Raw genomic sequence first — 27,717 nt, 5'->3', positions numbered from 1 at the left:
TTTAAATGGCTAGGAAGTTAGAAGGTTAAATAGCTGGCTTCTATTTGAAGTGGTGCAAATAAAATATACATCCAAATTCAGAACTTTCTTAATCTCTTAAGACAACTGTTACTGAGTAAGTTCTTGACAATACTATGAAAAGGCAGCAAGAAGTCTCAGACAAGGAATCATGCTAGATAATAATTATTTCAGCAAATTATGATGACATTCAAAACACAAACTAGAGAAGGGCAAAGCAGGCTTTTTGATTAGTACGTGGAAAAATGAAACAAGATGCATATCACAATACAGACACTAGTAGACAGCTGAAATACATCAGAGTAACGTGCATTTTGTCACTAGTTACAAGTGGGATAAAAACTGATCCCAAAGCATGCGGTACCAAATGTACAACATCCAGCTTTGTGCAGGGGGTCCTCTGTAAACCCTATACAAGCCCAAATTATAGCATAACTGCTGAAGGGATTCTATTGAACTTAGAGAAAATTTCAAATTTAAGACATGTTTAAAATTGTAAAAAATTCTCGATAACTGTCTTTCATGTAAATCTTAACATTGTGCAAAACAATATCCTGGAGAGGTAATAAATTAAGCCTTGGCATTTAGCCAAGTTGTTAAATATGAATATAGCGTAATGATGCACAGGCAATTACAATCTACCTTTACTGGCGCGCCTCAAGGACTCTGACTCCTATTGATAACAACAGGAGCTGCATTTGCCCACTTGAGGGAGGAACGTCAATCAACAATGTATTCAAAAAAGGCCTTTGAAACATCTGTGAAACATCCATCACCAAGAAGTGTAAAATGTTTGTGTTTTAACGGAAGAGATACAGAGCTCAACCACCTCTGGGTGCAAACTGTTTTCTGGTGTAGGGTGAGGATCCACATACACACATCCTGTACAACTCAGTATTTCTAACCTTGAGGACAAGCTGATGAGATCTGCTGGGAGGTGTTCCCCATTGGTCACTTTCACTATTTCCCCTACTGCCACCTACAGGTCCCAGTTCAAAATAATTAAAACGGAAAAAAATGAATAACAGAGAAAAACAAACAAACAAATGGACAAAAGAGACAGAAGGTTTGAAATTATTATAGAAAATAATACATGTTAATAACAATGTCTAATGCCAATTTTTTCAAAACTCATTTTGATCAGGTCTAAAGGCACAAGAAAACAGAATATTTAAGGATCATTTATTTGCTTTTAAGCCCAATTTTCAATTTTTAATGCAGAAGCTTTTGAGTTCTAAAGTTTTACTCACAAGCATATCTTAGCAAATTAAATAAAAACATATTTTTTTACAGAGAGCTACTTTATCTTATAGATTTTCCTTTCTCCAATTCCTCACTCTCTTGCCATCTCTTACATGTCCACTCCTACCCAAGAAGAAAAGAAATAATGGTGGAAACTATTCTTAGGCTTTTGAGAAACAAAGTATACTATATTATTTCTCCCCCTACACCCACTCTAAAAAAAAACTTTGTTAAAGTTTCCTGATTCCAAAACATTTTCAAAGTTAACTGCATAAATATCTTAATAAATTTAATGTAAAGCTGCAAGGGCATGGATCTTGGGAAGTTAGAAGTCATAATTGCAGCCTTTTGAATTATTTAATAATAAAGTCTTGGTAATGAATTGTCTTGGGAGGGTAAGCCTTTGAATTCAGTAGAAAATTTTCAGAGAAGGTATGAAACAGACATGCCAGGAACCTGTTTGGAATTGAATTAGTAGCTTGAGTTATTTTACTGTATTTTATACTTTCTAAACCCATATATGTATTTTTTGTTATATGGTAAAATTTCAGTTTCTTCATTTCAAAATGAAAATCAATGAAACACAGTAACTTTCAACCATGTTCATGCTTTAATTTCAAACTACTTCAAAGAACAAGCAATATTAGCAATTAATAATTTTTTAAAAATCAGAAATTAAAATATCATAAATTGTTGTTTATGCTTTTTGCATTTAGCATGGTGCTCACTTGCCGGTGAAAATCACCATGTCATTATTTTGATAGTGGACAGTGTAGTATACTGAAGATACTAGATTAGTATCTAGTTGGAATTAGTATCTAGTTGGAATTCCAATTAGTTGGAAGTTAGGTATTCCAACCCTGACCTAGTCACTGGCTAAAGTGAAATGACCGAAAATAAGAAAAGTCAAAATTCCTCTTTCCGTTAAATGATGGCAAAAGCTTCTACCTACTTCTTAAGGCTAATGTAAGTTCAAAAGGGCCAAGTAATGCAAAAGCCTTTTGAGAAAAAAAAATTTTTAAAAAACCAACAAAAAAACCCCTGAAAGGTGGTATTTTTGCCACTTGGATAGAACTATTTAACAGCACAAGCTTCATACTTTACTTTGATTCTATTATAACAAAAAACAATGAATCAGATAATATTTTTAATTTTTAAATGATTATTTGAATCATCTTTGAAGAAGTTAATCATGCTGGATGCTATATTAAGATACAGAAACTATTCTCATCTACCATTATTGATAGTCACCACTAAATGTTTTTAATGCTGAGAAAATAAATCCTGTAAAAATGTTTTAGAGTTTAAGAAATACAAGCACAAGAGCTTATTGGGAGTCTGGATTGGATAGAGGCAGACAAAAAATATTTTGAAAACTTTCAACTTAGAATTAAATATCAAGTCAAGGCAGTATAGTCAATTATCTTCATATTTTTGAGCATAAAAAATGAAAATTATAATTAATGTTTCAGCATATGATGGTCTTTATGGTAAGTTATGTCTCTATGAAAAGTTTAATCAGAAAAATATTAATAGTTTCTGAAATTGCTGGAATGCTTTACTACCCTTTTGAACTTTGTTATATGACACTCAGACGGTCCATCATCCATTAAATTTATCAAACTTTTACTTAGTATCACCAAGTGTACATCGTTCTGTTGGTTAGCCATTCTTAAAACTTAAATGAAAGATTATCAATTTAAACAGAAAGGAGAATCAGGGAGTTACTTCAACTACCTGTAGACTTACTTCTATAAACATCTGGCGAACTCTTACTTGCTCAATTAAGTTTCACTAACTTGTCATAAATTCAATCAGTTTAAATAATGACCTGATTAAACAGATTTTGAAAAAAGGACACGTTCATATTTATATGTGGATTTTACAAATAAAACTGTCCAAGGAAATGGTGATAAACAACCTCTAAAATAGTAAAAACATTTTTCTTAATTTATATTAGGACTAGTTTTACAGTTTTTAAACCTAAAACCATCTGAAAGTCACATTCTTTAAAGTGTAACAGTGCCATATGTTCTGAATACTAATTCATGACTATCTTAAATATCAGCAAAACAAAAATTATCTAAATTCAGTAATGGAAAGAACTTAAAAGAAAGAGCAAAGTGCTTTAATTTTTTGGTTGGAAGAGTATAATATTTCAAAAGATATGATGATAAAAAAGAAATCATTTATCCATTTTCTTGTACCAATGCACCATAAAGATTGAGAAACGTGGAGGGATACACGAATGCATCATAAAGGAATTTATCATGAACAAGGATTACAAGATAAAATCAACAGAACCCAACCCATGTATTATATAAAATAAATGATAGGAAATCTTACAAGAGTTAGTAGTCTACACAAACAGATATGGATACATCCATAGGGAGAGTAGACTATTAACTGTAATTATAATTTCTGAATTATAAAGTATAGTACCTATCACTTATTCTATATGGCAAACATGAAAGAGTCCTTTAAATCCAATCAATTTTTAACATTTAATTCAAAATCATTAGAGAGGTTTAAAATTCTTCGTTTATTCCTTATTTCCTTGGATAAATCACAAGGTCAATGCAGGGTAGAGAAACCATCCTCCACACTGTTTGAGCATCAGTAGGTATCTCTACCTTGATGAGAGAAGTACAGTGTCAGCAGGTATATACTCTTTGCCTTTTATTATAACTATATCTCCAACATTTACCTGAAAGAAAACTGGGAATCGGTTAATTATCTGCATTGAAAATAGCTACAAATATACAACCCATTGTATTTAAGCATAGAATACAGTAAAAATGGTTATTGGTAAACAAGAACCACTTATCTTCACAAAATGGCATAAAATTATTTAGGAGTGAGGCCAAGGATGGGGCAATCCTTTAAAAAACAAACACTGTATCTTTATTGTACCGGCTATATAACATAGCTTAATAGAAATAAATTTTATCCATTCTGTCCACTTAATTGGCATCTCATCTTCTCATTATTCTCTCCCTATGACATAAAAATAAAAAGGAGGAATTTACCAAATGAAATCTTCACTCTGTTTAAGGAAATCTCAAAACTACTGGAAAGACTATCATATGTATATATATGATACTACTCCTCAGATGACCTTAGTTATAATTCATAATTTAGAGAGGAAGAAAATGACTCTTCGATTCTAAGTTATTTCCCAAGATCACAGAGGACAAGCTTAGACTCAAACCCACATCTGACTGTCTGCAAGCCCGATTTTGCATAAGCAAATATAATGAAACAATCACTGTATTTTAAATTAAAAAAAAAAAAACAAACAGCTTAGTCTCTTTCTCATTTTACTACCTGTTAGCATTTTTGTGAGCATGGTCTGAAGACAAATTAAAGATAAACTATGTCCAGAAACTTAGAAGTAATTTAAGGGATAGGTTTGTCACAGAGCTTTTGGCAAACTAATTAACAAGTTGGCTTGCTGACCAAATTCAGCAAGTTACACTGATGGCCACACTCCCATTATATTATGAAGCTGCCCTCACTTTTAGTAGCCAAATGATCCTAAAAGCACATTTTAATAGTTAATCAGGAAAAGAAAAGCCCTTTTCTTTTTGGGGGGGGGAGCTTAAAGCCTTTTTGTTCTCTCCCCTCCCTAATTTTCCTTGAACCCCCAAATAACACTTTACTTGGAGGGGAGGGGTGGGAGAGAATGATGTCTTCAGTGGGAATCACAATATGAGACAGCCCCCTGTGGTTTACTTATATACTGGGGGAGGAACAGGTTAGGCAAGGTTGGAGGGGACTGTCTCATCTACGGTATGTATGCTGGTTATCCAGGTAGGGAAACTCTGAATGCCTTGATTTGAAAGAGGTTTATTTCAGATGAAATCTGGATTATCTCAAATTGACAAATTGTCAGGGATCTTGGAATCGAACACCCCCTTCCTCAAAAAAGGGCAAACTGGGAAAATAAAAAAACAGCGAGTATAGGTATAAACTAGCCCTTAAAATAATGTGTTGTGATAGTATTCTGATAGCACCCACTGAAAGCAAGATAAAAAGAACAAAGTTCTCTGCAGCCAGAGCACTTAGAGAGAATGCTACCCAGGTTACCATTTAATTGCTCCTTAATCACCTTCTGTGTATTAAGGTTTGCTCTCCAATCAGACTGTCTGCTTTATAAAATCGGGATATTTGTCTATATTACAGTGTTAGGGATTTTCATAAGTCAGTTAGAGTCTAATTGTACAGTTTTCCAACACTTTATTCACCGTAAGACAAAAGAAAGCCTTACGGTTATTAAACTGAAGACTAAAAGAAAATATTAGCCTCTTATATGGTCTAACGGGTTCCCCCAGTGGCTTCAGAAAACCAAGGGCTCACTGAATGCTAAAGTCGTTCTCACAGCACTGTGAGGACAGCAGGGAACTTACCCCCTCCTTCTGATGCCTATGTTTTAGCTCACTTTCTCAAACACCTCTTTCTTTTTGGGTTCTAAGCTCCTAATGTGGCATTCATTCCCATTTCCAGCCCGGTGTGTGCATGAGAACAGACAAGAGAAAGTCAAGACGGCAAAAATTCTTTGACCACGTGTTCTAGTTGGAGGAACATCATATGACAAAGCAGTTTTAGTCCCCAAAATACTGAAGTTAAAAAACATTTAGGGCTTCAGGTCACTACCTTGAGCCTTCTGAAGTCATTGACATTAGTAATTACAATTGAGGATTATGAAAAAGGGTAAGCTTATTAAACTGTAACAGACTGACTGAAAATCTGATTTGTCCAATTGCAGGCCCCAGCATATTTATTTATATTTTTACTGAGGAATTTTTGTAGATGTGAATTCTTAATCCAGAGAAATATATTTCATGGTGGAAACTTCATGCATTAAAGCAGCTATATAGAGTGACTTTTACACATGCAGGAAGCCCACCACTCCATGTTTTTCTGCAGAACCAGAAAAATGTGTCGATTCTAAGATTCTTCACCTAAATTCTATCCTAAGCAACTATCTCAAAAACATATGAACAGTCTCAGCTGCATCTCAAGCTTAAGAACTGATCTTTGTGGTAATGAAGACAGCTGTTTACTTTCAAGAGTGGAGATGCAATGCCTTTTTTTCATTTTTATTGGAGTAGAGTTGATTTACAATGTTGTGTTAGTTTCAGGTGTACAGCAAAGTGAATCAGTTATCCATATACATATATCCACTCTTTCTTAGATTCTTTTCCCATATAGGCCATTACAGAGTATTAAGTAGTTTCCTGTGCTATACAGTAGGTCCTTCTTAGTTATCTATTTTATATATAGGGCTTTGTAATTGTGACACTTTCTCAGAAAACCAGATACTGGCAACTTAATCTCGTGCAACAGATCAGTAACTGGAGGGATGAACTGTTAGTGTCTGGGAGCTGAAGTCTGCCCATTTGTGAATGGCTGGATGGACACTGAAAATTTGTAGGTCCTCTGAGAAACATTAAAAAGTAACCTCAGTAGCCACACACTCAGAAAGACCAAGAAAGAAAGAACCCTGAACTAAAGCCCATTTGCACTAAGGTTTACCATATTACATTGGCATGTGAATCAGACTGTTGGTTTTGGTTTATTGATTTTATTTTTAAATGCACAAAATATTACATAAGCTAAAGAAAAGACTTGCCTTATAATCTGGCTAACACAACAAGCCAGCCTGCTTTCACACCTGTCCACATAGTGTTCAATAAACCATTTCTACATAGCCAGCATCTTAGGGTACACGATCCCGCTCTTTTCACCTCTGATTATTCTATGACACAGGAATCCTCACATGTCCTGCTTGCTATTGTGAGCTCACTGCTTGGCACATACACTCAATAAGTATTTGTTGAATGATGGTATAAAATTTTTCTGTGTTGCTACAGTATTTGAAATGACAGCTTTTACTTGTCACAAAATATACTAGAATGTAGAATGTCATTATTTATAAATGCTCTTTCTATTGTTGGATATCCTCATATTCTAACTTTTCACTGTTATAAATAATGTTAATTGATAATTATTATACATGTACAGGTATCTCCCTACTTTATGATTATTTTCTTGGGATAAATTCCCAGAATCTTCTTTTTTTTTTTTGTGGTTGTCAATATGAAGACCTAAATTGCTAATCCACAATAGTATGTGAATAAAATACTTCATAAAAATTCTGAAATACAAGTTTTTTTCCTTGACTAGATAGCAAACAAGGCCTCAATAACGTTTAAATTTGCAACTTTTATTATTAGGTTGAATATTATACTGAGTCTGGTTGCTTATTATATTTCTTCTTACTTTTTGCCAGCTTATATTTCCTATCTAGATAACGATTTCAATCTTTTGTCATATCTGGTGCAAATATTTCTATATTCTCTCTGCTTATTTGCGTGATGTGTACTAGTTTTAAATTTTATATAATCAAATTCCATAGATCCTTGAGATTTTGATCTTGTTCTCCTCCAAATATTTATTAAGGTCTTTATTCTATTTGTATGTTTTTCAAAAACAATGTTTCAACATTTTCTTCTAGCCAGTTGAAATTTATTTTAGCACAGGCTGTGTCTTAGATATAAAACTGTATTATTCCTGAAACTGCTAATCTGTGGTCCCAACATGATTTACTAAATAATCCTTTAATCCATGATTTTTGCCTCCTTTATCAAATATTAAATAGGCTTTATTTCAGGGCATCCTATTCTATTTTATGCTTTTCATCAATGTATATTTTTGCAACAGATTCACGCATTTTAATAAATTTTGCTTACCATTTTACTTATATTTAATCCTCACACTGTTAATTTTCCAAAACATTCTTCTATTTTCTCAACTGTTTATTTTTGAAATTACAATGAATAATTTAGTCAACTCTTGAGGAAAAAAAGAAGATAATTTCCCTGATTATACTACATCATTACTTTTGAACAAGTGGTACTGTTTTTCTAGGAATATTACACATTTGTCTTTTTGTGAAACTTTAACACCTAAATATTTTATGTTTTCTTTGCCATGGTCATATATATATTTCAAGTTTACCTGTAAGCGTACCACATGCCACCAGGAATGAGGTCTCTTTTTCACTGTGTTTTTCTAAATTGCTATTGCTGAAAAGAGTGAAGTCAATTTCTGAATATTTATCTTGAATTCATCACTGAACCAACTTTTATTAATTCTAATTAATTAAGTATCTACCTCTAGTTATTAAGTAACATCAGCTCATTTTGGCTGGATGATTTTTGGCAACACCTTAAATTCCACCCCTCTGTATTTCGAAGTGGGATGCTCAGCGAAAATGTGGCACTCATCTCCAAGACAACTGAGAATGCCACCTCTATGGAAAATCATGGGCTGGTAATTTAATTTTTTTCTCTGTGGAAAATTGAAAAAGTAAGTTAAAATAATCCAATCAATCTTGGAATAATGACTATCTATTAGGAAAATAAAACATCTTAACAGGTTAATTTTAGGGTGAACTAGTAGATGGTTATCTCCTGACTTTACAACTGTTTATTTTCTAAGCAAGCACTCTAGGTAAGAAGAAACTGATATCAATTTATTAGGATATGCACTTATGTTAATTACCCTGACAAACCTAGTAAATGAAACACATTTATAATAAAATTCAATTTATCATACTTGATTATATCCTACTTGTCTTGGCTCTAAAGTGTTTAAATCCACAAGTACTATACAAGAGCATAAAAGAAACTTCTTTTGAAACAGTCAATTGAGCTTTTTTGTTATTTTTATCTTGCTCTGAAAAAGAGGTGACTATCACAGAAATAAGGAAAGCACAAAGTATTTTCCTCTATGTTACTTTCATGTCAAAGACCAGAGGGAGAGACTAGTGAGTTTTCAAATATCCAGAAAAGGAGATGTCAATCTCTATTCTGGCTACTGATTTAAAATAAACAAAGATGTAATTAATTCAGGATGAATCCTGTTCCCTGTGGGAATACAAGGTGACTATGAACATCACAAGGTAGAATCAGGGCATGGCCTTTACCTGGGAAATACTGGAGTGCAAATAAACTGAGTGTGGGTTACACCTCCATTGTACTAGCAATTTCAGAAAACAAAGTCCCCTGGGTAGAATGGCCTCGCCTCCAAAAGTCTCTCACCAAGTTACTAAGGTTATTCACTTGTGGATGACTGGCGATTAAATGGTCTTCCAGAACTAAGGGAGAACTAACAATCAATTACTTACCTTTTGAAATTGAGGTCTGAAAAGCGTACGAATGCTTGGATAACACTTGCTAAATTATGACTCAACTCACTAACTACCATGTTAGAGCTCCTATAAGCAAATTAACTTCTCAATGGAACTGATTTCCAGCTCATTAGAAGATGATATTTAGTTAGTAAGACATTTAAAAAAAAATGAATTAGTAGTGTGTAAATGCGATTAGTCATGATACATGAATGTGAAGTAAAGTATACAAATGTGAACTATCAGAATCTAATTTTTGTTTTACTTGGACAGTAGATGATTAAAGCAAAAAATTACAACACAAAACAGTCCATGGATAAGTGAAATCTATGAAAACAGTACTCAAAATATACTATGAAAGGAACAAAAAGTTCTAAATATTACTTTAAGGTAATAGTCTTTCTAATATATTGCAAATTATTAAATGGAAGTGACTAACTGAAGATTCCATGTATGTTTACAACATTAATTACTAAATAGCTTTCGTATCAGTGGAATCCTTGACATTTGCTTATATTATATACAAAAATTACATCTACTAGAGTTACCTCTATGCATTTCTTCTCCTGTAACAAAATAAAAATCAATGCATACCTTTTCCCAGTGCACAATTTCCCAAGCACCACTTCTCAAAACTGGAAAGAGAAAAGGTGACAGTTTTAAGAATATTTTTACTACTTATCAAAAACCAACCTCCGATGAAATGATCATTTTAAATGAATAGCTTCAAATAAATTAACTGGTAACAATTTTTATAGGTTTAAAAACCAATTATGACAGCAAAGATACATAAAATTACACAAAGAAACAACCAATGAACATTTTAGATCTCAAAATAAAATACTATTCTATCTCACTGGCATTGCCAAGGGCTTTCATCAGCACACAAAGGAATTACAGGGGTTGGCTGGAAGTGAAAGCCATAAAAATGCTTGGCAAAGGGAGTGACAAGCTTAAAAAAATTTCAGAAGCCATAACAGTAGCAATGTTAAAAAAGAAAAAAAAAAAAGATTTACAAGCATAGCAGGAATGGATTTCAAACTCGGTAGTAAAAATTTAATACATAAACCAGTAGATTAAAAAAATCTGTACCTTTAGCTTTAAAATAATGCAAAATAGCAAATGTTTCTATATTTGGTTTACTGAGAAGAAATAAAAGAAGAGCTACAATTAAATTATGATTGAGGGGTTGATATTTCTCAGTGTTTTATTACTGCTTTGCAACAGTGAAGTTACTCAGTATACCTTTCTTTTATTCCTGCAGTGTGTCTGTGGCATAACACTGAATATGCCAATAGACACTAGCAGATAAAACAAAACAAAAAAGAATAATGTGAAGTAGATAGCACAGCACGTAGTACTTAAAAGGATTAAGTCAAGGTCAGTCAACAAATTATCCTCACAGTAAATTCCATGAGGGCAAGCTAATATTTACTTTGTTTAACACAATATTCTCTGGAAACAGTACAGTACCTGGCACAAAGCAGCTATTGGGTAATATTTGCAAGATGAATAATTTACAGGCACAAAAACATTAGATTCAATTTCTTTTGATGTTAGAAGAGATGAAGGCTGAACCCTCTTAAGTAAATCACGATGATGATAATCCCCAAAATGTGCAATAGCAAATCTAACACTAATTACATACCAACAGGTCTGGAAACCAGTGTTACAACATAAATTATTTTAATCTAAATATAATCTCTTTGTGTTCCAAAATTCCCTGAAGCCAGGGGCTGTGTCTTATTCATTTCTTTATCTTTAGCACTTCACAGCACTCCTGGCCCATAAGACACTCCAGCACTAGTTAAACAGATGAATAAATGCAATAAGGAATATCTTGCAGTGAATTTTGGTGAATCAACCTCATTAATTTAAATAATAATTCCAAGACGAAGAGCTAACACTAAAGTATTTCCAGTAACTATATGACTAAGTTAAAATTCCAATTTTGACAGTATTCATACAGTTAGGGGTGAAGGATCTGAGCACCAGGCATCTAAAACTGATCCCTATATTCTAATACACAAAACTCTAATGCCTGTAGAGTTCACCCAAACTGATGCCAGGAGTAAAACTGCTCGTGGATGTTGCTCCGGGAGTACAAGGGGTTCAGAGTGTGACACTTAAGAGTAAAAAAGCCCTTGGGGAAGTGACTTCCCTGGTGGCGCAATGGTTAAGAATACACTTGCCGGGGCTTCCCTGGTGGCGCAGTGGTTGAGAGTCAGCCTGCCGATGCAGGGGACACAGGTTCGAGCCCTGGTCTGGGAGGATCCCACATGCCGCGGAGCAACTGGGCCTGTGAGCCACAACTACTGAGCCTGTGCGCCTGGAACCTGTGCTCCACAATGAGAGGCCGCGATAGCGAGAGGCCCGCACACAGCGATGAAGAGTGGACCCCGCCTGCCGCAACTGGAGAAAGCCCTCACACAGAAACGAAGACCCAACACAGCCAAAAATAAATAAATCAATAAATAAATTTAAAGAATACGCTTGCCGATGCTGGGGACACAGGTTTGAGCCTTGGTGCAGGAAGATCTCACATGCCCCAGGGCAATTAAGCCCGTGCGCCACAACTACTGAGCCCGTGTGCCACAACTACTGAAGCCTGCATGCCACAACTATGGAAGCCTGTGTGCCACAACTACTGAAGCCCGCGTGCCTAGAGCCCATGCTCCTCAACAAGAAAAGCCACTGCAATGAGAAACCCGTGCACCGCAATGAAGAGTAGCCCCCGCTCGCCGAAACTAGAGAAAGCCCGCGTGCAGCAACGAAGACCCAACTCGGCCAAAAATTAAAAAAAAAAAAACAAATGAGAGCACTTCGCCCTTTAATCACTTAACCCAGTGACTGCGATATTAAGTACTCAACAAGGAGTGTTGGCAAAGTGCTGTTCAAATCCGTATAACTGACTGACTGGGGCTAAACTCTGCATAAATTTAAATTAGAAAAAAAAATCCTGTTTAATAGTATCTGGAGCTCTTCATTGCCGTTTATTTTCTTCTAATTTCACCTCATACAAGTAAACATTCCCACATTGCAATACTTGGGTTTTTAAAAATCAATTTCCAATATTTGTAAAATCAAGAGGTTTGACATGAAAACGAAGACTTCAGGCTTATCAGCGGAGCTCAGTCAGTTACCGCACTGTGACGTGCGGCAGGGACAGCAGTGGTCACCTCTTTCGATGGGGCTCACCACTCCATCACCATGCTTGTTTGTGGTTTCCTGCTGCTTTATGGGCCTACTTCCCTGTCCTGTATGTAGGACACCTGCCTGGCTCACACTCATGAGGTTTTCCTTTATTAATTGAAGTATAACTTACAACAAAGTGTATAGACCTTACGTATTCCGTTCAATGAGTTTTTTAAAAACTGTAAACACCTGTGAATTCACCACTCAGGACAAGATGCAGAACTCCAAAAAGACTCCTCATACCACTTTACAGTCCATTATCCCATCCCCAGATATAAATTATTTACCGTAAGTTAGTTTTGCATGTCATATGCACTGAATCATATAGTATTTTTGCATTAAGGTTTCAATCAACATATCTGAGATTCTGTTTAAGAACATCTTTCTTTCCCCGGTTAAACTGACATGGTACTATGGTGGATCAATTTCTGGACTCTGTATTTATTCCACTGATCAATTTACACATTTTCACACCAATACATACCACCTTGATCATTTTAACTTTATGTTAAGTCTTGAACTTAGGTAGTCTTCCCACATTGTTTTCTTTCAGTACTGTTTGGGCTATTTTGAATTCTTTGCATTTCCATATAAATTTTAGAATTGAACTGTCAATTCTAAAAAAACTCCAAACCCTCCTGGGACTTTGATTTGGGGCTCAAGTGTTTCAATTTATGGACAAGCTACACCTTTCCATTTATTTATGTCTTCATAAATTTTCTCCAATAGGTTTTGGAGTTTACGATGTATGGGTCTTTCATTAGATTTATTTCTTGACATTTGATGACTTTTTTCTTATATTATAAATTGTATTTTTTACTCCATTTTCCAATAGTCACCGGTAGTATATAGATATGCGTTAAACTTTCGTACACTGACCTTGTCATCATGTAATTTTGTAAAATTCACTTAGTAGTTCCGGTAGGGTTTTTTTTGGGGGGGGTAGCAATACTTTCTAAGAAACAATTTTGGCTTGTTAACAATGCTGTATTATGGTTTTTGGCAGTTTTATTATACTCATATGCCTCACTGTTCATCTCTCTATTTTTAAGCTCTTCTGCAAAAAAAAAAAAAAGAAATCTTTGGAAATCATGAATAATTTTTACTACTAAAAATATCCTGTTGATTTTGTGCTCTAAACATATCAAATTACACCTTGTTTTATCTCCTCCACCATGACCAACACTGGCATCCCTACTTCAAGCAACCGTCATCTCCCAACTGGAGGTCTGAATTAGCCTCACCACTAGCTTCCTACATTCACTCTTGATCTCTTTCAAATTTAGTTTCTACAGTATAGCTATAATGACAAAGTACAATGATTTTACATACAATTATGGATTACTATGTATCAATTCATATATCCTTATACACATACATACATATACAACATTAAGTGACTCCTTGCTTAAAACTCTTCGACTGGCTCCCCTTGGCTCATAAAAAGTCCAAACACCTCGAAGCCCTCTAATGAAGCAGCACCTGCCTAATCTCCATCACCACTTCTGACCACTCCCTCTGCCCCTTCCCCAGGCCCATCGTGCTGAAAGCAACACTCTTTTTCCTGCCTCAAACCCTTTGCACATGTTTCCATGACTGCAACACACTTTCCCTCCGTCCTCACCTAGATCTCAGCTTTAACACTACTTTCTCAGGGGACATTTTTTTGACACCTACACCTTTACCACTACCCTCAAGTCTAAATCAGCTTCCTGCACTTCTCCTTCAGAGCACTTATGACAGTTTTACTATATACTTAGTTGAGAGAGGATTTATGTCAGGCTTTCTCCTTCCCCAGACTCCAAAATCTTTGACCACAGGAATATTCTCTATTCTGTTCTCCGCTGTATTTCCAGTGTTTCCATGCAACAACACGAAGATGCTCAGTCAATACTTGCTGGATGGAAAGTGGATCCACTGATGTTCCTATGTGTTTGGGCCCATATGAAGCCATAGTAGTAGTTACACAGATTTACTAAAGATACAACCCTGTTCCTTAATAGATCTCATGCTAAAAACAATATATACACAATGTTTAAAAAATAGCTATACAGGAAAACACTCTGGCATTTCCTCAAAAAGTTAAGCACAGAGCTATCATGATACAGAAATTCCACACCTAAGTATATTTCCAAGGGAACTGAAAACATAATGTTCACACAAAAACCTGTGCACAAATGTTCACTGTATCATTGTTCATAATAGGCAGAAAGTGGAAACAACCCAAATGTCCATCCACCAATGAATGGTTAAACAATAGGGGTAAAGCCATACAAAGAAATATTACTCAGTCATAAAAAAGGAATGAAATGCTGATACATGTGACAACATGGATGACTCTTGAAGATAAGCCAGTCACAAAAGGCTACATGTTGTATGATCTCCTTTATATAAAATGCCCAGAACAGACAAATCCACAGAAATAGAATGTAGATTAGTGGTCATCAGGGGCTCATGAAAGAGGGCAATGGGGATTGACTGCTTATACGTCTGGGGTTTCTTGTGGGGGTGATGAAAGGATTCTAGAATCAGATAGTTGTGTTGGGTGCATAACGCTGTGAATGTCCTAAAAAACACTGAACTGTATACTTGAAAATAATGAGTTTTATGGTTTGTGAATTATAACTCCAAAAAAAAAAACCAGCTACATAAAATGATGCCAACGAACTATTTAAACATTTGCTTAAAATAGCCTTCTCAGTTTCATAAGTTCCTGAAATGTTTCCAATGTGAGCAGCTGGAAATGGTTACACAACCATTAGATACACTAATGTTTCTGTGTGTTTGGGACATGAATGTCTTCCGATGTCAGCTCTGGGCCACCCCTTCCAGCTCTGTAATCCAAACTAGCCCTCCTTGAAATGCTGCCACCTGGAAGAGACTGGTCAGTTCACATCTGAAAATAGCCCTGAACCACTCTACTGGGTTCCCCTTACGGGATGGAAGTGTCACAGCAGGCTTCCCAAACTCAGCTGACCAGACCATACCAGGGAGTCTGCTCCACCAGGGAGGTTGGAAGCCTGGCCACTTTCACTGAAACCTGGAAAACCATCTGAATCTGCTTCACTTGTCCATCCTCCCCACCTGCTCATCCCCCTCGCTCGGATGGTTTCTCCATGCACATTTGAACCTACCTACGTCCCTCCCCTACCTGACCCTTCTGCACCACCCTCCCTCTGTAAACTAGCCTGTCCTCCTACCATCTCTTAGGGGATGCCTGCCTCCACCCAAACAGTACATCCTCCTACTCTCTTCTCCCCTACGCTCCATCCAAAGGTTTCCTCCATTCATCCCTGAAGACACATACTGGAAACTACGGCTTACTGCAAAAACTGATATGTCCAAGAAACTTTTAAATACATTTTCAGCCAACAATGTTTTCTAACAAACTGCAGAATCAATGTATTATTGGCCAAGTCAACTGGAGTTATATAAAGGAAGAGCTGAGATTCTTTCCTCCTCTCATGCCACTTTCTCAAGGTAAGGAATGCTGATGCATCCTCACATACTTTTCTCTAGACAAGCATGCACATATGCATGTTTGTTCTCTTTCTTTTTAAAAATTTATTTCTCTGCAACTTAGTTTTCCACTTAACATGTACTTTCAGGACAAAGCACAGAGACAACCCATTTTTTGAGAAATAATCCCTTGTATGGATGTATTCATTACAAATGGGTCAGATAACTGAACAGACTCACAAGACTCCACAGGGTGTATTCAAGAAAAGTTTTAATCAAGCTAGAGGATATGGTACAGAGGGAAAATGAAAGCCCAGGCAAGCATCAGGGGCCTGAGAAACTCCTAGGCACAGCCCTCCAGGGTCCCTTCTCGTTCACCTCGGACATGGATTTTGAACCTCCATGATATGTATGATAAATATTAATTTCAGGAAAGCCTGGGAAAAATGTTTCCAGGGGATCTTTTATACCCCCCAGTCAATTAGACAAGCCAGATTATGTTACAAATTAAACCAGGTAAGCCATCAATCTATATACATCCTTAAACTAAGCAGAGGAAATTTTGGGCGCTTCAGGGGAGTTTCAAACCCTGCAGAGAGCATTAATTCAACAGCTAGTCCATCTCGTCCTTCTTTTTTTTTTTTTTTTTGCGGTACACAGGCCTCTCACTGCCGTGGCCTCTCCCATTGCGGAGCACAGGCTCCGGATGTGCAGGCTCAGCGGCCATGGCTCACGGGCCCAGCCGCTCCGCGGCATGCGGGATCTTCCCGGACCGGGGCACGAACCCGTGTCCCCTGCATCGGCAGGCGGACTCTCAACCACTGCGCCACCAGGGAAGCCCTCGTCCTTCTCTTGGCCAAGGTTCAGCATCACAGTTCCAGGTGTCTCTGGGATCAGCACAGAGGTATTCCAGTCCAGCTGTGAAACAACTCTGATTTACACAACAGTTGTATCATAATGTATTCAACTATCCTCTTCTCAGTGGAAATTGTGACTTCTACCTTTTTCTACCACCTCAAATAACACTGAAATATATTTATGTAATTGTACTCTATAGGAGAGGAGTCCCAAAGGAGCATTGCTGGCTCTAGGGTATTTGTGTTTGTACTTTTATCAGATACAACCAGATTACTTCCATATGGCAATCTACACTGTCACTAGCAATATATAAAGTTCCACTGACTATAAACTTAGACAAGCACAAACTGTTATCAGTCGCTTGAATTTTGTCAATCTGATGGGTACTTGGTAATTATTCTGAAAGCTACAGTGGCCTAGATTAATCCAAGTGTAAATTACCTTTATGTCCTACACTGAATTAGAATTCTAACTAAGAGTAACATACTTTTGGATGTAGTACAGAACCTTGCCACTCAACAGGTGGTCCAGAGACCTGCAGCATCAGCATCACCTGGAGGCTTCTTAGAACTGAGGATGTTTCTATCCCTTCTACCTTCCACCCCCAATTTCGTTTGTTTTTGATCTACAAAACCGTAACACAGAAATAAAAGCTAGAGGTGCATAGCTTCTTCAAACTTGAGGCTAGACCCATCTTAGGATATAGAGAACAATACAGAATTCTGGTGAAGTTAAAAATCAGCTCACGACATATAAAAGGTTTCTGGGGACTTCGCTCTTGGTGCAGTGGTTAAGAATCCATCTGCCATTGCAGGTGACACGGGTTCGATCCCTGGTCCGGGAAGATCCCACATGCTGCGGAGAAACTAAGCCTGTGAGCCACAACGACTGAGCCTGTGCTCTAGAGCCCAGGAGCCACAACGACTGAAGCCCACGTGCCACAACTATTGAGGCCCACGTGCCTAGAGCCCGTGCGCCGCAACAAGAGAAGCCACTGCAGTGACAAGCCCATGCACCGCAACGAAGAGTAGCCCCCGCTTGCTGCAACAAGAGAAAGCCTGCGCGCAGCAATGAAGACCCAACGCAAAAAAAAAAAAAAGGTTTCTGCACAAATCAAGGCTTGGATAAAAGTCAGTCACAATTCATTGTTGTCTTTACTTATGAACTGGTTCCTAAACATCCAACCATAGAACAATTAAAATAAACCATATCACATGTATTATGCTGGTGACTGAAATAGAAACCTAGTTATTTTTAATCACTGACCTCCTCTAACCCAGCTCTAACCAGGTTTAGAGGAAACAAGAAATGATGCTGGGTCCTTTGCTGAGCTTTTAGCTTTCTTGGGCCCAAAGTACACTTACTTCACAATTCTAGAGAAGGTGAGCCATGGAGGAGATGATCAGTGATGCCTGGTGAAGGGAACTGAGAACAAGCTAGGAAAGAATTATGTCAATGGCTTGTCTTATGATGCTTTAACAGCTCTTCCTTTTAAATGCAAATCTCCTCCACCTCTCAGCAGCTCCCCAAACACACCTGCTATAGTTTCCACACTGGCTAATTAGTATGCATGGGAGAGCTCAGATTTTAAACAAATACCTCAAATGTCACCTGTTCTTACTGAGCAGGATGCTACTTAACAGCTTTTTGGTAATGGATTTTCTGTTGAAATAAAAACATTCTGTTAGAGTCCCTTGGGAATTCCCTAATCAAAGGCTCTGGAGAAACTGTCAGTCTCTCAGGACTCAATCAAATGTCGCACACGTACAGGTGCTGGCTGAGGGTCTCGCACTGGCTTCTCGGAGAGAAGCCATCACCACGGCGATCTAACTGGTCTACCATTAAGGACGTTACAGAGAGTCACTGGAGTGTGTGGGGTGTCGTTCCTGGGCAATCAAGCCACTTCTTTTTTTTGTGGTACGCGGGTCTCTCACTGTTGTGGCCTCTCCCGTTGCGGAGCACAGGCTCAGGATGCGCAGGCTCAGCGGCCATGGCTCATGGGCGCAGCCGCTCCGCGGCATGTGGGATCTTCCCGGACCGGGGCGCGAACCCGTGTCCCCTGCATCGGCAGGCGGACTCTCAACCACTGCGCCACCAGGGAAGCCCCAAGCCACTTCTTGAAATAGGTTAACAAAAGGCAAATTATCCAAAAGCATAATGGGCACTACCCTTGTCACAGGACACAGAGAAACCACAGCAAAGGCAGCATGCTGCAACCCCTAAGTGGCAGGAAACACTGAAGAGGCACTTTAGTGCATTGAGAAGGCTAAGAGAACCGCTGAGACTACAGTTCTGAACCGGGCAGAGAAGGAAAACCAGCATACCCATATTAAAGCATCAATTCATTCACCATGGAGACCCTTACAAAGACAACCCGAAGGCAAAAAACCTCTTGTGGTACAAACTGACACTGCACAAAAGTCTCCTTCGTGAACTTGCCTATAAAGGTCAAATTAAGCAACAATCTGCTTGGGATCTGACCCAAAAGACCAAGGGAACCTCCTGAGTTCCACTCTCGTCCGTATTCTCTACAGAGATTTGTCAATGAATTGATACCACTTCTTCCAGCTTTAAAACTTTTAACAAGGGTCCTCACTAGCAGCATCAGCATCACTGAGAACTTCTTTAGAATGAAATTCTGGGGTCCCCTGCGAGGCCTACAGAAACTCTAGGGGTGAGTTTCAGCAAGCTGTTTGAGAACCAGTGACTTATCTTAAAAAAATATGGGTGAGATGATGTGATCAGTGCACAAGGGGCAGGAACCTCCTTCGCTCAGAATGCTCCCCCCCGCCCAATGCTGCACAGAGTCATGAATCATTTGCTTTTTCCTTTATGTAACTGATAAATTCCTTGAAAGAAAAATCTCCTTGCATCGCCTCACCAGTCATTCCACCCTTCCTTGCAGCTAGGCTTCAGTTCTTCCAGCCCCACATCCGCTCTCCAGTTTAGAACTGGAACTCCCGTTAAGAACTGTGACTTTTTTTTTTAATTGAAGATGTGATTTACAATATTGCATTAGTTTCAGGTGTACAGCATAGTGATTCAGATTTTTTGCAGATTTTATTCCATTACAGATTATTACAAGATACTGACTATAATTCCCTGTGCTATACGCTAAATTCTTGTTGTTTATCTATTTTATGACTTCTTAAATGCTGGATTTAGTGGGTGTCACAGCCTCGGTCCTCTATTAATTCAGCATTTGGTGTTTGATGGGTTTTCCCCTCCTTTGCCAAGTCCAGTTGGATCTGTCCACTGTGTATTTTCCTTTGCCTTCTCATTGCTACCACCCTATTCCCCTTCCCTAATTAATCAAAAGTCAGTCTCCCTTTGTGCCTCACCCCACCCCTCCCCATACATCTGTCACATTCCTTGTTAAAAAGTATGACTGGGAACCTAGCCACACCCTTCAGTAATTCTCTCCAAGTTCTTCACCTTGGTTTTCAAAGCCTCCAAATTATGACCCTAACTTGCCTTCCTGTCCCTGTCCCCACTGCTCTCTGCCACGTACCCTGTGCTGTAGCCAAAACGGACTGCATTCAGCCCTCTGTATCCACGGGTTCTGCATCCACCACTCATATGCCATTTTGTATAAAGGAATCAGATTGTGGTATCGGTGGGGGTCCTGGAACCAATTCCCCATGGATACCAAGGGACCCCTGTATTTGCTCTTCCCAGAATATACCTCACGCCTTCCCATTTCCTCCTGGATCATCCCTGCACCCACCCCGACAACTCTGCTTACTCAAAGTCCACTCGTTTTTGTGATCCTCGCATGTGACATCTCTGAATCCCCACCCCTCTCATTTGGTCTTTATTAGTCTTTCTATCTTGTATCATAGTATCTGTGAGCATCTTATTTTCCCTACCAGATTCTAATTTCCTACAGGGCAAGCATGAAGCCTGGTTTCTTTCTGTATTTTCTGCATTTTCTGCATTGGGTCTTACACAAGGCAGATGTTCAGCAAGACTTACTGAAGTGAAACAATAAATGTTCTAACTTGGAGTCACACCTGTCTTTCTCCTTTCACTTTATCTATGGCCCTCAATTTCCTCAGTGGATTTTGTTTCTTGGTGTGCTTTTATTTATGGGACAAATGAAAGATCATATGCAGTTGTACTTCCCCACAAATAAATACTTTCTCTTCATCCAGAGCTGTTGCTAAAAATATCTAACCAGTTCAGTTCATAAAATTGTACGATTTTAAAATTTTAATTTGAAGATATTAACAATCTTAGAGGTGTCTGAAAACATTCTTTAGCACATATGTGCTCAATTTTCAATTGCTCATGGAAACAATACTTTCTAAGAACTATTTATAGGTAACTGATGTACACGTGGCAGAGTACAGGTCCAGGCTTACGGATGGATCAGATGTGCCACATACCTCCAGGGAAACAAAAAAGCTGCACACTGGCTTTTTCAGTAAGCCACGAAAGTGGTGCTATTTTAAGTCCCTTAGCATGAAATGAACTCAACCAGATGGATTCAGCCTTGTTAGTAGGTCACTTCAGGCTTAACAACCTAAAACAAATTCAACCCACACCAACTCAACATCTTTTTCATAAAGGACTTTCAAGGTGAAATGGCTTGCAGTCAGAGATAAGCAACTATGTGCCCTGCAGGGAAGTAGCCTTGTTAGGGGTTATCAGTGGCCACCAACTCAACTCCACTTCTGAAATGGCTGATGTAGCTCTGGGAAAAGACGAATCAGGTGGAGATGAGATCTATTATTTTTAGCTATGTGCCTAGTTAAAAAGAAGTTCATGTTATCTTTTTCTAAATTAAATTAAAACAGAGCAAAACTGCTTTATTAAAGACTTATTCTACTGCTTTATTAAAGACTTATTCTAATCTAATACCTACTAACAAAACAAGGTATGAAACAATCTAATGTCAGGTGACTGATGGGCTGCCAGATGTCACAGGTGTCTCCCAGACATTCTCACCTGCAGAATGTATGGACACCATCCTTCAGGGAATATATCCAAACCTGGGATTTTAAAACAGCAAATCTACTTCATTAAGAGGCATCTTTAATTTTAATGTTTTAGATCCAAAATATCTTTCTTAGTCTGCACCTGAACCCCATCCTTTCCCAGGCCTCCATATTGTGACTTTATCTGAAACTATCATTCCACTTGAAATACTAGCCATAGCAGTTTTCCACAAAAAGTAAAAGCGTAAGTTGACAATTTAAAAAGAGAACTAGCTCAATCACAACAAATTCTTATGGGGATTGGCTTCAATATACATATTATAATGATAATTACAAATGCATAATTAACAAATTTCTGCAGAGCTAAGTTTGGCCAAGAAAACCCAATTTAGGACACAGAGTGAGAGACTGCCTCCTGTGTGTATGTAGACACGTGGAGGGAGGGTATGTCAGATATTGTGAGCTCAAATATTGAGGAAGAAATCAGAGAAAATAAGGTAAATTTAGATGCCAGGAAAACCTGGGGGTCCTGAATAAGGCAGTGCTCTGGGCTTTTGGGCAGTGGAAGTGATAAGTGGACACAGTGCTGTGTTCACAGGATGCAGAGCAGAGTAAAATGATGATATGATGACTTCAACAGAGACAGTAAAGAGGAGGCAAGAACTTCTACCATGTTAGTTTTTTGTTTTTTGTTTTTTTTTTTTTTTTATCTTATCAGCGCCTGTGAAACAGTCTGGGACACAGTGTTTTGGAAATACTGCTTTTCATCTTGCTCACACCCTAGATAATGAATTTTCAAGGAGGCTCCTTTCATTTCTAGTCTCTTCCTGCTTCCTATCTGTACTGAAGTGTCTATACAGAGAGTGGTTCGTTCACTTACATAGAGCACCTGCTAAGGACGGTCCCCTGGGCTAGAGCTGTGAGGACACAAGGATGAGGAAGACTTGCCCTCTGCAGAATGCAGAATTTAACCCCTGATCAAGTTCATTAATTGGTGAAAATGAGGCATCAGACAGGTACCAGTCCACTGAAAATGTTGTAAGTGAAATCATGAATTTGTATTTCTGAAGTCACTAGGGAATGACAGAGAAGAAAGTCACTCTTTAGTGCCTCAATGCAAAATAAGGAGAGAAAATATTCATTTTTCTAAGAATATAGAAGGATTAATATTTGAATCTGAGGGAAAGACATCCTCATATATTACATGGTCTTGATAAACATTTAGAAAATGAAATTTAAGTAAAATACTAAAAATATCTGTCATGATTAATTGCCTGTCAAAAATAACAACCCCCTTCCCACTCCTACACCACTTCCTGCCTCAACTCAGGAAAGAAATTGAATTTCAGTCTGGCCTATGGACAGATGGCTTTCATTTAAAGTATCAGTAATTTGAGTTATCTGACAGCAAATAGTATCCTACTCAAACATTTGTTATCACCTATCAACTGCAAAATCAAAAATACTCAAACTAGGCAAAGAAAGAAAAAAGAACGATTTGATTCTCTTAGAAAACAATCAAGTAGCAAACTAAAGACCATAATTTCTTGAACATGGGCTTTCCAACTATTCTGACTTAAAATGATTTTTATATGTAAGCCTTAATATTTTATTTCTGACATGAGTTTTCTATACTATAGAAGACTTTCCTCTCACTTTTTAACCACAGAGCTAATCCTGTTAATCCAGAATGAATTGGTGAACCAAGAATGATAACCAAGAAAGAAACTTTTCTCTGAATAGTGGGCAAAAAGGGAGTATTTTTGGAAGTAGGCAAGTACCTGGAAAATCAGAGAACCCACCCATACAGAGTATGGTAGCTTAAATCAACACGGCTATGACGGCTACTCTTCAACTGTACAATGTTGACTTCTTGTGCCAAGGCTTGAAAATAAGTAACTGCTAGTCCCTGAGGATAGGAGCCCTCTGCCAGAAGACACATTATGTATTGGAAAAAACAGTTACGTATTTTTGGTTCAAAAGCTGTTACTGAACATTCTGAGCAACATGGCAACAAATGCAAAAACTGCACCACTTGCCAAAAATGCCAGTACCTGAAACATTTTTGCTTTTTTTCTTTTCCCCCTTTCAATACCTATGGCTGTCCCTTCCCACCTAAACCCCTAGAGTAGCTTAGTCCTCAAGCTTCTAAGAGCCCCCTATTCCGTGTCACTCTGCTCTCCGATTTTAATCTGCATATTTACCTTATCTCTTTTGGGCTTGTAAACCTTCAACAGCTACTCAGCATACGTAAGAAAAGTTGTAATCTCCTGGCTTGGCATTCAAGGCCCTGTAAAATTTGACCCCGGCCTACCTTTCTGATCATGTCTTTGCTTCCCTTTGCCAGGAATCTCCTTTCCCCATCTGGCACTCTAGTGGTTCCACAAAGCAATCCAACAGCCGTCTTCATCTCTGCTCAGGAAAAGCTCTCTTCACCCTTCCTCACTTGGCACACAGGCAATGTCTTGCCCAGGTGCCTCTGCTCATCCAAACTTTTCCCGAAATTCAAGATCTAGCTCAAGTTACGCCACAATTCTCTCTCCTGCTTTTGAATTCGTAAAGCATTTGACACAGGAACCAGCATTTGCCACAAAAATCTAGAGACACTGAGATCATGTAATCCAAATCCTTCATTTTCCACACAAGATCATTTTTCACTTTTATAGAGTTCCCATCTTATACTTTTTCATATGTCCCGTAATAAGTATAATCTCAGTAAATATTTAATTTATTAGGTGATACTTTAATAAATGTAACTTTTTCAAATGCATCAAAGATCAGCAGATAATCCCTTTGGTAGAAGGTGGTAAGAAGAGAAGCCCTAGGGCATTTTGACAGAGTCCCATAAAAGTCAGAGCCTTTAATTAAAAAATACTGTTTTTAATTACCAGCTAATTTTGGCAGACATGGCTGAGCCTCATCACATCAGGGAACTTCAGAGAGATGAGATTCTCAGAGTGGGAAAGCTCACGGATGGGCTAAGATGTCTGTTTCACGTGTTCCTGGGTACTTTTTTTTTTAAATTGAGAGCACAACAGTCTATTTGCTTGTGTTGAAGGTCATTTGGGTTTCAACTCCATCAAAATGAGACCCACAGCAAAAGAGCCACATCAACATGCCATGTGCTTTCCACAAGCTGGCCTGGTTTTAACCGTTTTATTTATTTATGGAGTATATAGCTTCTGCAAGTACAGGGTAATTCAAAGTGCTTCCAATATGCCTTTTACTCAAGTAAGATCACATCTGATTATTTTCTATAAATCATACCTAGAGTACATCTATAGATCATACACACACACCCAAAGACATTTTGTAGCACTTAACACTGTCAAAACAACTGCAGATTTTATGGACAGTACTTGTGAGTATATTGCTATGAGGCACTTAAAATGTATTAAAAATGTTACTTTTCAAAACTATCAATATTACCCCTGTAAATCACTCTAATGTGAATTTAAGTGTCATGCTAATAAATGCTACAAAGGAAGAATCTATCCTGGAACAAAAACTTAAGAGATACACAGTGTTCTCAGTTGAATTATATTTAATTGAAGTGATTTGTATATATTACTATGAGTGTATTTGACAGATACGAGAAACAAAATGTATAATTCTTACCTTGGGTCTGTTTCTTGTTCACTGCATTATCAGCTTTATGTCGTTTCTAAAATTTAAAAGCAAAAACAAAAACTGTGAAAAAGTGGATGAGATTAACAAAACAAGATAGCACCTATTACAAAAGAGAGATTTTTAAAACTTATGTTTCTCAAAGCTTCTGTCCTTTCACACCCATATCAATTATTTTTGTGTGTGTGGCATGCGGGCCTCTCACCACTGTGGCCTCTCCCGTCGCAGAGCACAGGCTCCAGACGGGCCGCTCTGCGGCATGTGGGACCCTCCTGGACCAGGGCACGAACCCGCGTCCCCTGCATCGGCAGGCGGACCCTCAACCACTGTGCCACCAGGGAAGCCCCTACCCATATCAATTTTATAAGTACGCCCAGGGTGTGGTAATGGGAATAATCAGGGTATGCAGGAATTTTAAAATTGAAAGTGCAATCCATAGCATCTTTATATGCTACTCCTGTTCTGGGAGTACAGGGGCGTGGTCCTCAGAGGGATCTTACATTATTATACAGGTACGATTAAAATTTTAATGTACTAGAAAAGATGGAGCTGAAAGGCTGATTTAGACTTTTGTTTAAATAACTTACTTAAAAAAGAAGATCGCCCATGAGAATTACCTATAATAACTACCATTTAAATAATGGTACTGAAATATTTTCAGTTTCTTATGAAATTCATTATCTAATTAGCTGAGTACATCCTCTATAATTTAATGACGCGCCGATGTCTGTCAATGACGGGAACCAAATATGTCTACCGTTTGCACAAAGCTGCTTCTCCCCACTGTTCCCCTACAGCCCCCTCTCCCACTACCACAAGTCACTGAGTCTCATTTTCCCTCCTCCCAAAGCAAAATTAAACGGTAAACGAATGAGTTAGTCTAAGTCTAGGTGGGTGAGTTTGAAAAGCTACAGAAGCCAAGATTTTATAGCAGTAAGAAAGAGAAAGGGAACGTCAGAGGAAAGGTGAGAATTTGAGTGGCCAGGGGAGGCTATCTTCTCTACGGTTCAACTAGAGGTTTTCCACGGCTTCTGTCTAATCTTACAGCATCGAGCATAACACATCAGCCTCTGCTGACGCTGAAGAAACGTGTTGAGTGCAACTGACTCTGAGCTCAAAGATTCTATCATATAAAGCCCAGGGTCAGGTTTAGCTGCGCATACCTGACCACAAGGTGGGTTGGCATGAGTGTAGTAAAATGAGTTCCTAAGTTCCCCGTTTGAGAAGAAACATGGTTTTCAGAATCACAGGCACAAATGAAAACACTTTTCCAGAGAAAAGCCTGGGCTTGTAGATGAGCACTCCAAGACACAGCAGCACTGACGAGCAGTGGCATAATAGCTGGCACTGGGAGCTCAGTTCATCCAAACAATCAGCCACTGAACTGCACAAAATGCAAATAAGGCATTCAGAAAGCCTCTGTGGAAGGCTTGTTGAAAATGATTCCTGCCACGCCCATAGGCAGGAACACACCACAATTCTTTCTCAATAAAACACTCACTAATAAAAATGTAACAATGCAGACTTTTAATAGTCAAATTATTGCTTCCAAAAGTAAGCACACGATTTGCCAGCAAATGTTCTTAAATAAATTTTTAAAGTTCTGTTAAATTTGTAGCATCAGTGGAGAATATTTTATGATTGATAAAACTCTAAAATACTTACTCTTTCTTTGTTGTGAATAAAGATCTTAAGAAAATTAGGAAGTAACCCAAAATAAATTTTGGTCCAAAATAAACTTGGTCCAAGGCAAATTTAGATATCTGAAGGCAGTGCAAATATTTCCAAAACAACGCACATCTATGACAGACAATGGTTGGACTTCCAACTGAAGAAGACAAATAAAAGCTAATTAATGAAACCCTCCACTTAAACTGGAAATTTAATCTTAGTGAAACTTAAGGAGATCCTGAACATTTCTTTCCATCTGCAGAAAATTCTTATATAGGAGTCTCTCCTTCCTCAACCTTCCCACCACAGAATAAATTAGGTTACTTGTCAAGAAACAATTGTTCTGAATATACATGAGGATCCAACCCAGATAGGTACATTCTAATCTTATCATTACATTGTATCTGAAAGAGATCCTATTTCTTCTAAAACTAATAGTTCAGAAGAAATTAATATAGCTATTCTCTGAGTTCAAACACTTCTACTGTCCTGTAATCAGAGTTCACTTAA

General features: G+C 37.9%; 1 protein-coding gene across 2 annotated transcripts in view; it reads right to left on the bottom strand.

The window, feature by feature from the left end:
* Positions 1-27,717, bottom strand: part of ATP8A1 (ATPase phospholipid transporting 8A1) — a 236,858-nt gene that overhangs the window by 165,709 nt on the left and 43,432 nt on the right. The window contains exons 5-7 of one of the 2 annotated variants that reach the window (XM_060148261.1): positions 25,528-25,573; positions 10,052-10,092; positions 3,894-3,967 (exon numbers count right to left, since the gene is read on the bottom strand). In XM_060148261.1, coding sequence (XP_060004244.1) covers positions 3,894-3,967; positions 10,052-10,092; positions 25,528-25,573 — 161 coding nt within the window. Of the gene's footprint in view, positions 1-923; positions 998-3,893; positions 3,968-10,051; positions 10,093-25,527; positions 25,574-27,717 lie in introns of both variants that reach the window. The other variant, XM_060148260.1, reaches the window with a different exon arrangement.

This window comes from Lagenorhynchus albirostris, chromosome 4, assembly GCF_949774975.1.
Source record: "Lagenorhynchus albirostris chromosome 4, mLagAlb1.1, whole genome shotgun sequence".
NCBI classification, from domain to species: Eukaryota; Metazoa; Chordata; class Mammalia; order Artiodactyla; family Delphinidae; genus Lagenorhynchus; species Lagenorhynchus albirostris.
This window is presented reverse-complemented; position numbering and strand designations above follow the sequence as displayed.